The sequence below is a fragment of the Pipistrellus hanaki genome (assembly GCF_964339955.1).
Source record: "Pipistrellus hanaki genome assembly, chromosome: 10".
In the NCBI taxonomy this organism is placed as follows: domain Eukaryota; kingdom Metazoa; phylum Chordata; class Mammalia; order Chiroptera; family Vespertilionidae; genus Pipistrellus; species Pipistrellus hanaki.
In genome coordinates this window covers 40,480,375-40,491,562 of record NC_140512.1, presented here as the reverse complement: position 1 = coordinate 40,491,562, position 11,188 = coordinate 40,480,375, and the positions used below count along the sequence as shown (strand labels likewise).

At 54.1% G+C, this 11,188-nt stretch overlaps 1 protein-coding gene across 5 annotated transcripts; it reads left to right on the top strand.

The window, feature by feature from the left end:
- Positions 1–311: 311 nt before the first annotated feature.
- On the top strand, positions 312–4,034 carry SP8 (Sp8 transcription factor). Of its 5 annotated transcripts, none has more exons than XM_084897125.1 (2): positions 312–446; positions 2,386–4,034. In XM_084897125.1, the coding sequence occupies exon 2, from the start codon at positions 2,419–2,421 to the stop codon at positions 3,910–3,912; it is 1,494 nt and encodes a 497-aa protein (XP_084753251.1). In that variant the 5' UTR covers positions 312–446; positions 2,386–2,418; the 3' UTR covers positions 3,913–4,034. The 5 variants fall into 5 exon arrangements, with proteins under 5 accessions (XP_084753251.1, XP_084753248.1, XP_084753252.1 ...); XM_084897122.1 differs by lacking the exon at positions 312–446 and adding an exon at positions 1,202–1,287; XM_084897126.1 differs by lacking the exon at positions 312–446 and adding an exon at positions 1,268–1,287 and having other exon boundaries at positions 2,390–4,034.
- The last annotated feature ends 7,154 nt before the right edge of the window (positions 4,035–11,188 follow it).

Sequence of the window (11,188 nt, the reverse complement as noted above, 5' to 3'; positions counted from 1 at the left end):
GAGATGTACTCATCGTCAGGGGACAAACACACACCCCCTCCCCTACAGTGAGACCGGCCCTTCCAAAGATGAACCCCACCTCAGCAGGAAAAAAAGAAAAGAAAAGAAAAAAGAAAAAAGAAAACCACCGCATCCAAGGAACAACTCCTGGACGCAGGCGCACACACGCCCTAACGCACCCCTAAAAATACGCCCCAGCCTCCCCGCCTTCCCTCCGTCCGCCAGAGAGTCTGGGAAAGGAAAGGTAGGTATCGGCACAACTCTCTTCAAACGATACCGCGAGGACGTCTAAGAAGTTAAGAAAAAGACCCCTTGAGGTTTTAGGTGCAAGAAACCAGAGGAAGTTGGCGACGGGGATGGCGTTTGCGCGCATTTATCAAGGGCTCAGCCTCCCTCGCTCAACTTCGAAGATTCCTTCTTCAAGTCGCCAACCTCTGCTCTCTTAGGTAGGAGCACTTCCCTGCACTGTCCTACTGTCCTGCCCTCCACCCCCAGCTTCTCTCTCTCTCTCTCTCTCTCTCTCTCTCTCTCTCTCTCTCTCTCTCTCGTCTCTCTCTCTCTCTCTCCCTCCCTCCCTCTCACACACACACACACACACACACACACATACACACACGCGTACAAACAGCCTTCCTCTCCCCCCACACCCAGGGCGCGCGCGCACCCCCCCTCCCTCCTCTTGCGCACACACACACACACTCGCACTCCTCCCTCCCCCCCCACCGCGCACTCACACCACCTCCCCGCCCCTCCCTGGGCCTGTCACTCCGCTACCCTGTAGTGCACTCACACCTTTCCCCTCCTCACTTTACTGACCGGTCCCTCTCCCCTCCCCCCTTTGTCGCCCGCAGTGATATTGTCACCCCCCCCCCCCCCCCCGCTTCACCAGCGCCCTACTGCCACACTCACAGCCCCTATCCTCCTCCCGGCCTCACACGCACGCAGTCACGTTGTTGCACACTCACACCCGCTCGGGAGCACACGCCGCCCGGCGCCCCTCCCGCCCGGCCTCCCCCCCCCCCCCCCCCCCCCCCCGGCGGCGGCGGCGGCGGCGCCGGTGACCTCACGGCGCGCGCGGCGGGCCCGGCGAGGCCGCAGATTGGCTGGCCGCGCCCCCGCGGCACTTCAAAGCCGGAGAGGGAGCTACAATTGTGGCGGAATGGGCGGACCTGATCATTGTATTGCACACCTCCAAAAAAAACACGGCCTCCGATTTATCAATATAAAACAGATCCTCCGAGAGGAGGAGGAGGGCACTGGTGTGTGATGGCAACTTCACTTCTAGGGGTGAGTCTCGCTCAGGGCTTTCTCTCGCCGCTTTAATGAGGTTCCCTTTTTATGGCCGATCGGAGGGGGGTTCGAGTCGCCCCGGCCAGGCCACGGGCTATCAGTCTCTATGGAGAGTTTTTTTTTCCTCTCCCTCCCCCCCCCCCTTCTTCTTTAAATACAAGGGAGTTTGGAGAAAAGAAAGAGGGGGAGAGGGGGGGCAGAGGCACTTTTGTGAGCGCAGGAAGAGGTTCGGAGGGCACTCAGACCGGCCGCCTCGCCGCGCCCGGCCGCTCCCCGCCCGGGAGACCTGCGCTCCTGCCCATTTTGCAGGCGACGATTTCGGGGGTGAAAAGGGAGCAAGTTTTTTTCCTCCTGGGCAAACGGCAGATTTCTCCTTCACCCCCTTAAACAATTCCGCAGTCCTCCTTGTCTTGCAGGTACGTGTAACCCGTCTCGTTTTATTTTATTTTTTTAAAAACTATTGTAGATAATTTTTTTAAAAAATAAAGAAAATGAAAAGAACAGCAGGAAGAGCAAGTGAGCCAGCTTTGTAGTTTGTGACCTCGGTTGGCCCGGGAGACACCAGCCAGGAGGGGGATCTGGGGGAACCGGAGCAGGGTTTTCAAAAACTCTTTTTTCTGGATGACACGGGAAGCGCTTTTTTTATTTTTTATTTTTTTAGCAATCCACGGTTTCCCTCCAAGCTTCTCGGCAAAGGAAACTTTCTTTTCCCCCCGAATCCGGACTTTTGCTTTTTGCTTGTGTGTTTCGCAGTGCCCGGGGCTTGGGGCGCGGGAGTGTGTGTGGGTGAGACTGTGTCCCGCTCTCCCTTAGCATGGCGCTTTGCTCCCGACCCGGACGCCGCCGGCAGCCGCCCTGCTCCCCGCCCACAGCGTAGGAGGCGGCCGGGCGCCGGGGCGGTCGGGGGAGCCAGGTGAGTTGGCGGCGGCGCGCCGCAGCGAGACTCGGGGTGCAGCAGCGGGGCGCTCGTGCGGAGGGGCTCCCGGAGATCTGATGCAGATTTTCTTTCCTCCCTCCCCCGCCGGCCCCTTTGCCCACCCCCATCCCCACCCTCTCCCTTCTCCCTCCCCCACACCCCTGCCCCCCTTCCCGCAGGAAGAACCGCGGTTGGGATCCACTCCTCTGGCCATGCTCGCTGCTACCTGCAATAAGATCGGCAGCCCCAGCCCGTCGCCCTCCTCCCTCTCGGACAGCTCCTCTTCCTTCGGCAAGGGCTTCCACCCCTGGAAACGCTCCTCCTCGTCCTCCTCGGGCAGCTGCAATGTAGTGGGCTCCGGCCTGTCCGGCTTCGGCGGCGTGGCGGGGGCCTCCCGGAGCGGCGGCTCGTCCTCGGCGGCGGCGGCGGCGGCGGCAGCGGCGGCGGCGGCCGCGGCCCTGGTGTCCGACTCGTTCGGCTGCGGCGGCTCTCCGGGCTCCAGCGCCTTCTCCCTCACCTCCAGCAGCGCCGCCGCCGCCGCCGCCGCCGCGGCCGCCGCCTCCGCCTCGCCCTTCGCCAACGACTACGCGGTGTTCCCGGCGCCCGGCGTGTCCGGGGCCGGCGGCGGCGGCGGGGGCGGCGGGGGCGGCGGCGGCGGCTCCTCCTCGGCGCACTCGCAGGACGGCGCCCACCAGCCCGTGTTCATCTCCAAGGTGCACGCCTCGGTGGACGGGCTGCAGGGCATCTACCCGCGCGTGGGCATGGCGCACCCTTACGAGTCGTGGTTCAAGCCCTCGCACCCGGGCCTGGGCGCCGCCGCCGCCGCCGCGGGCGACGTGGGCGCGGCCGGCGCCTCCAGCTGGTGGGACGTGGGCGCGGGCTGGATCGACGTGCAGAACCCGAGCGGCGCGGCGGCGGCGCTGCCGGGCTCGCTGCACGCGGCCGCCGGGGGGCTCCAGACCTCGCTGCACTCGCCCCTCGGAGGCTACAACTCGGACTACTCGGGCCTCGGCCACTCGGCCTTCAGCAGCGGCGCCTCCTCGCACCTGCTCGGCCCCGCCGCCGGCCAGCACCTCATGGTGGACGGCTTCAAGCCCGTGCTGCCCGGCTCCTACCCGGACTCGGCCCCGTCGCCGCTGGCCGGCGCGGGGGGCTCCATGCTGGGCACGGGGCCGGCGGCAGCGCCGCTGGGGGGCTCCCCGCGCTCCTCCGCGCGCCGCTACTCGGGCCGCGCCACCTGCGACTGCCCCAACTGCCAGGAGGCCGAGCGCCTGGGCCCCGCGGGGGCGAGCCTGCGGCGCAAGGGCCTGCACAGCTGCCACATCCCCGGCTGCGGCAAGGTGTACGGCAAGACGTCGCACCTGAAGGCGCACCTGCGCTGGCACACGGGCGAGCGGCCCTTCGTGTGCAACTGGCTCTTCTGCGGCAAGCGCTTCACGCGCTCCGACGAGCTGCAGCGGCACCTGCGGACCCACACGGGCGAGAAGCGCTTCGCCTGCCCCGTCTGCAACAAGCGCTTCATGCGCAGCGACCACCTCAGCAAGCACGTGAAGACGCACAGCGCCGGCGGCTCCGCGGGCTCCGGCAGCGGCGGCAAGAAGGGCAGCGACACCGACAGCGAGCACAGCGCCGCGGGCAGCCCGCCCTGCCACTCCCCGGAGCTGCTGCCGCCCCCCGAGCCCGGCCACCGCAACGGCCTGGAGTGACCGCGCGCCCCGCGCTGCCTGGCCCTCCTCCCCGTGGCCTCCTCCCGCCCCGGCCGGTCCCCGTCTGTCTGTCCGTCCTGGCCTCCGCTCCTGCCTCTTTCTGTCCCTCTGTTCTCACTCGCTCCCTCTGGGACTTAACTCTGTAAAGGGCATGTGGACGTACATGTAAGTAACACACGCATTGCCGTCCGCGGGGGCCCCCGCTTTCCTTCTGCACCCGGGACCCCGTCGGAGCTCCGCGCTGCGGGCACCCGCGCCCCGCCGGGCCTTCGTCTGTCCTCGCCCTCCCTTGGTTCCCCTCCCTCCCTCCATCCCATGGTGCGAAGGGCCTTCCAGAGGGAAGCGGCCCTGGAGGTGGAGTCCAGGGCCCCGGGGGACAGGCCCGCTCCGGGACGGCAGCGATTCGGTGGGACAAGGCTGGGCTCGGCTGGGGAGGGCGAGGCAGGAGGCCCGCGTGGGCATCCCCGCCGGGGCGGCCGCGCACTCGGGGCCAGGCCCGCCGGCCGCCGGCCGCCCCGTGGGAGCGCTGGGCGGGGGCCCTCCTGGCCGCACCGAGGTGCGGAGTTTGCGGAGTTGAGCTGTCCCAGCTCCAGCTCGGCCCCTCTCCCTTTGTTCCCTGAGGCGGGACCCATGCAAGTTTCAACCAAGGGCCGTCTTGGCAGCCTTCTGTCACCTCTATAACATTTTTTTTTAAAAAACTAAAAACCTAATGGGAGGGGAAAAAAAGGCACCCCTTCCCTTGGTTTCCCATCTAGATAGCTTTTCCTCCAGCAGTGAGCAAGTCTTTCTGTCAAAACTGTGCTAATATTGATCCCAAAGTTATTTTGGTGGAATTAATTTAACTTATGGGGTGGGGGTGGGGTGAGGGTAGGTGTCTTTCTTATGCAAAAATACCCCTTTTCCGGTGAGAACAGATTCGCTATCTCCGTGTTTGTCCTTTTCTACCTCGTTTTTCATCACCCCCGAGCCTAATCTCCCCCCCCCCTTTTTTTTTTTTTTTGCTAGTCCAGACATCAATTTGTATAGTACCCGTATCTGTAAATTCTTGCAATCCATTGAAGATTATTAGGGTGAAACTTTTTTGTGTGTGATTTGAACTTATAAACAAGTGAAGAAAGCTATCGTTTATATCAGACGAGGCTGCAGTTTAAATTTAAATGCCCAAAGAGGGAAAGTAGGGGGAGGGGAAACACCTTTGTAAAAATAATCTGAACCTAATGGTTTGTACCACTGGAGAATCGCTCTACATTAGTTACCAATGAACTATAACTCCACCAGCCTATGGGTGCGAGGTGCAGCTGTCCAGGAGACGATTTTGTATAGTATTTTTCTTGTACATTACTCCCAGTAAATATTTGAAAATATATCGAAGTAAACTTGATTTTTTTTGGTTACAAGAAAATATTAAGAGTTATTGTGGCAGTTGTGAAGACTGCAGGCCTTTTGAACTCACTTCTGGAGGTGCAGAGCCACAAACGCACTTTCAGGGCCTAGTGTTGCTCGAATATTAATTTAGATAGCTATCGAACTGTAATTAAGACAATATTTGATAAATGTGGGGTGACATTTAATTTAATGGAGCATGTACTTATTTGCATTTGCTGGCAGTTCAGGTATAGTTAAAGTGAGAGTTCTCCTATATTTCATCACTGGGTTTGCCAAAACCCATGTATTAAATAAATTGTCCAAGTGAAACTCAACTAACTTTGGCCTTTGTGTATTTCCTGAAGGTAATATTGTTTAACTGTTAACAAACACTCCTGACACTTACATTTAAATGTTTGCAAATTCTGCAAACTAATTGCTCATTGTAATGTTGAAATAATTTGGATATTTCACATTGAAATGAAAAGCCTTTCTCTAGAACATTTTAGACTTGCATTTTAAATGCATGAGATGTAATTGATTTATTTGTAATATTTTAAATGGTATTAATAAACTCAGATAAAAGACTAGGCCAGTTAATTTGTATTTTTTTTTTCCTGTTTAAACTATGGACATTTGCATTTTGTTCTCAGTTAAATGTCTATTTAAGCAAAATATAATGCTGTTTTGTGGTACTATTTAAATAATCGCCTTTAATATTACTTCGATAGAATGATTTATCTGGCAAAAACTGTTTTCTCTATTTACCAAGATAAAGATTATAGTGTCTAAGAAATGTAATTAATTATTTACCAGTAGGTTTAGCTCAAAGCATCAGGATTTACTGACCTCTTAAAATTTGGACTAAGTCACCAAAACAAATCCAAGGAATTTCCCGTTTTGCTTCCTTCTCACTCTCCAGAAGGACTCAGGTTGATTGCATTTGGTATTTAAAAGGGCAAGACTTACACTGGAAGATCAATACATCTAAAATAAAAACATGGGTTCGGGGATAACTTTTGTTGTTAGGGGGTGGAGGAGGTCAAGCTAACAAAAGCTTGTTTTTGGCATTCCATGTCTTAGCTAAAGATTATGTAGAGGTAAATATCGGTAGTAGATTCCTGTTGAAATGAGTTATCTGTTCTTTTAAAGTCTCTAAACAGCCACCAAAGAAAAGGAAGGTTAAACCTTAATCTATTTACTAGGCTATATTGTTCACAGGTGTCAAAGATGCCAATAAAAAAATTGTCTTGTTATGTCTAAGTGCATTTAAGTAATGGGTTCCTTGAGCCATACTTTGAAACATAAAAAAAAATTACTTTAAATGTTGATTGTTATTATATCAAACTATTTCACTATTAGAGTAATATTATTTTGAATCAAATTGAATAAAAAGTTAGTGTGTTCAGATTCTTTTCAGTTTAGCTTCTTTCTTTCCGTTTGCATTCTCCTCACCCCAAGTTCAGTCTTGGTGTATATCTCAAACTGAAAATCTTCCATTGAAAAGAATATGAAGTCCTTCTTACCCATATAAACAAGTGAAAATACAGAGTGCTGTGAATATTGTAAATGTAGAAGAAAAACCAATTGGGGGTAAAATATTTTAGGACTGCAGTTTGGGCTTAAGATGCAGACTGTCTTGATCCTGCTGTTTTGCAAATATTTGTGATCTTCAATTCCTATAATTTCAGGGAAGCAAGCTGCTCTGATTCTTTGGTTTTTAAGTAAAATAGCCTCTTTCTGTCACTTCCTTCCTAGGAATAACACACAGAACACGATTTAAGTGTTGTTTCTTTTTCTATTGAAAGTTGCAGTGCTGAGGAGGAACCGGTTCTGAAGGAGTTAAATGTAGTGGCAGGTAAGGAAAGCTGCTTGGTGCGTTTATAATATCAGTTGCATTACATACAGATCACATTTGATTTAAGAGGTGGATGATGGCAAAGATATTGTCTAGAAGATGATTTCTTGGGGGAGGCTGAAGGGGGACAGATTTTTCGGTAGTTGTAAATGAAAAACTTTCACTTTCTTCTGCTCCCCCTCCTCTCCCTTCCAGTGTTGGTGTATTTTGCTGTGATGACTATTGAACAGTGTTTCTAGATTGCTGTTCTGCAGGGCGGGCTGGGTTCCCTCTTGCGGGGATGGATGGTGGGTGAAGTGCAGAATTGTGATTTCCCCCAGCCTTGTTTGTGATAAAGCGCCTCTCACAGTGCCTGGGAGGCTCACTCAAACCAAATGCCGGGTTTCACTTTGAACCAAGGGGCAAGCGTCCAGTCTCGCAGATCAAGGTAGAGTTAAACTACTGTTGACCCAGAGGTCAGGCCAGCGTGCGTCAGCCCGCTCTCAGTCCAGCCTTTCTGTGGACCTGTCTCATTTCTTCCCCACACTTCAGTGTTCCTTCCTCATTCTGCTTCCTCCCGTTCTGGCTCAGCTTCTTTGAGGATGTTCTCTTCTCCTTAGGGACGTACATGACTGCAATTTGTTGAGGTTGGACTATCACGGAAGTATTTTATGATAGGAATTTAATTTAAGCAAATGTGATGCGTGACTTACTCTCCTGCTATCAACTGCTCTTTGGAAAAGTTCCTGGACGGGTTTGCTTTCCTTCCACTGTCCTCTTACTCCAATCTTGGTATAACTTCTCCGCTGAGTTTCCCTGGGGGAGAGAATGCTGAAATTAAGAATTAAAGACGAGCAGGTGATGAGACTGGTCTCCTGAGTGGGTAGATCGATAATCCTGCCATGAAAATTTTCATCCCCCCTCCCACCCCCAGATCTTTTGGTGAGAGCCTGGAACGCAGTGTTACAGCAGGGCTGTGGAGGAATTTCTTTAAAGTAAATATTTTATTTTAGAGGACTAGCTAAAAGGTCAGATGGTCCTTTAGGTTGGTAAATTAAGGTAGGGACTTTAAAAGAAAAAAGCATGGTCTTGATAATTTTCCCCTCACCTAAAATGGTAGAGGTAAATATTATAATGAAAGAAGTTCTGCATTTTGCTAATTTTTCATACATATAGTCTCAATGGGGGCTTGATTTGGTGCAGGTAATTTGAAAAATAAAAAGGGTTTCATTTTCCTGATTTTTTTTTTTTTGTTGCTTCTGTCCAAACGGGCATTATAATTTCTCCCTATATATACTCTTAAGAAAAATTTAGGTATGATCAAGTGTCTGTTTTTTTTTTAAAATGATTTCTATAGTTGTGTGCTCTTCTAAAAAAAAAAAAAGAATAAATAGCCCAGTAGTTAATTCTATCACTGCATCGAAAGAAAATCATGTTAAGACTCAAAAGGCGTGAAGGGTAGACTAAAGCTTTACTCGTTTTTTGTTTTGTTTTTTTAAGTTAGGACTGTTGTTCCGGGTGGCATCTTTTGAAGACTTTGCTCCGTACACAATTGATGTCGCTGTTGAAAAAAAAAAAAAAAATAAGGTTCAGAATTTGCCTGTGTCCTATTTATTCCCTGTTTCCGGATTAGAGGGAAGCCGGGCCCCGGCCGCTGCTGAAGGTGATGCGCGCCAGTGGGCACCGCGTTAGGTTCGCTGCACTCGCCGCGCACACCAGCGTTGATTTGGTCCAGCCCGCGGGGGGGGGGGGGGGGGAGGAAAAAGGGGAAGAAATCTATTTTCTTTGGTCCCCGGGCGCTTGTTTCATTTAATTAAATTTTCTGCGGAGTCTCCTGGCGGCGAGGAAGTAGCCATCATTTACATTTAGCTTTGGCTCCTAAGGGCAGGCGGGGGCTTTCCGAGCTCCAGGGACAGCGGGGAGCTTGGGGGTGACCGGGAAAGAAAGCAGGATGTCAGCGCCGGCTGGAAGCCGCCGCTTCTCGCTGCTGTGCGAAGGCCGTTCTTTTAAGCCCGTTTCCTGGGGCTCCTTGGAAGCCCACGCGCTCCCTAACTTGGCTTCGAGAGCAAGCGCGTCTCTTCTCCGCGCCGGAGGGGCCGGGGGCGGCGCCCTCAGCCTCTCCTGCGGGGCTCTTAGCGGAGGTCTGTCCGGATGCCCAAAGTTTCCGCTTTTTCCTTTTCAGGGAGTTCAGGGGGGAGCTTTTGAGCCCAGGGGAATTCCCAGCCTTTCCAAACGCTGCCTCTGATTCTCTCCTGTTCCCACCCCGCTCCTCGATGTGCCAAGCAGGGTGCTCCCAGAAGGACCCTCCCGACCCCCGACCTCTGGAAAGGGCTCCGAGTGGGCGACGCGCACAGTCCTCGCACCCACGCGCCCCGGTTTGCAGAGAAGCGTGGGGTGAGGTAGCGGTCCACCCCGTGCTGCGGAGGCCAGCTCCCTGCGCGCACAGAGGCGTCGCGGACAGCGAGCGCCACCCCGTGCCCCGCGCCTGCTCTGCAGCTGGCCCTGGGCGGGCGATGCTGGCCAACCTGAGCTGCACCGAGCCTCTGGCCCCGCGCGATCCCACCGTGGCAGTCAGTGCAGGGAGCCCCCCGGGGCGGGACTGGGGTGGAGGATTCCTTTCTCCCCCCCTTCCCAGGTGCTCCAAATCCCCGGCGTCTGCCACTGCCCTCGGCCATCCTCTGAGCGCCTGGACCTGGGCCTCCGTCTCACCCTCTCAGGGCGGCACGCCCCACGTTGCATCTTGCTGGTGCCATCGGGCGTAGACTGGCCAAGGTGGTTCTTCCCAAATTTGTATGGGGTTCTCCCTTGGCCTAAGTGACCGCTGCCTGCTCTCCTCAACTTCCTGCCCAAACTGCATCTGCCTCCCCTCCCGCCAGGCCTTCAAGGAAGTGGTGCTGCGTCCTCCATCGGTGGCAAGTTTTATTGCCATTTTATTATGGGTTTGCCAGACTCGAAGGAAGGAACTTGCACACCTTTTCCCACGCTGTTATTACAAAGGGAGCAAAATTGAGGAGGATTGGCTGTGGACAATCTTTACCCTTTTTGATTTCGGGAATGAAAGGACACGTTAGTCACCTTGGAGCATTTTATAACTATAGATGTACAATCACTGTACCTGTTGAATAGAACTTTACCACGTTGTACCTAAACCCCAATCACCTCTCTTAGGAAGCCTTCCTCTTCTTCCTCCTCGCCTCGGGACCCTTTGGGAAGCTGGGCATATGGGGAATGCTAGCAGCATTGTCCAGGCCCTATGTTTTGGTGACAGTCTGAGGACTGGTGCGTCACAAATAAGTGCCGTATTCCCTTTAACTATCCCCTTTAAAGCTCAGGGAGGAAGGCGAGGAAGAAGCTAGCTCCTGTGAAGCTCCTTCCCCTGCCTGTCTTAGGCGCCTCTAGGACGTAGACCATCGTAGAAGCTTATGGTGCAGGGTGGTCCATGGTTCCACTTGTACTTTGAGGTATGCCAAGGATTAAACTCGGCACTGACTGATGGTGGTGCCTGCACCGGCTGTATGCACTTAAGGCACCCTGTGATGAGCAGGGGCATAAACACTGTCAGCACCTGTATCCAGGGTGTTCTGAGCTGCACACCTGCGCCTGGCTGTGGCTGGCCTGTGGCTAAGTCCTCAGACTCCCCTGCCTGGTATCCCTGAGGCGGGGAAGGCGGGGGATGACCTATCCGGTCCGAAGTGAGGGCCGCCAATGCCAAGCCTCTGCAGCTGCTCACAGAAGCACGAAGGCCGCCGGGAGCTCCTGAGCCACCTGGACCCTCCTCCCTCAGTTCTGCTGGTGCCTGGAGCCCTGCCCCCACCCCCCTCTCCCCAGGCCCGGAAGGCCCGGGAGCGCTGGAATGCCTGTTTTCTCACCCTATTGGGCCTAGGTGTTGCAAACCACTGGAGGACAAAGTTTCCCCGCTTTGATCTTCTGTCCCAGTCATTCTTTAGCACAGAAGGGTGAGTTTAAATTAAATTTCTTGCTCTGCTGATAAGTTCTAATGGGCCTCCGAAGGTGAATAATTATGCAGTAACATTTCATGGGTTGTTGGAGTGGGAATTCCCACTGGGCCATCAG

Coding starts and splice junctions, on each gene's coding strand:
- SP8 (XM_084897122.1), top strand. CDS start 1,267: ATGGCAACTTCACTTCTAGGG. Junction 1,288..2,385: donor TGGCAACTTCACTTCTAGGG/GTGAGTCTCGCT, acceptor CCCTTCCCGCAG/GAAGAACCGCGGTTGGGATC.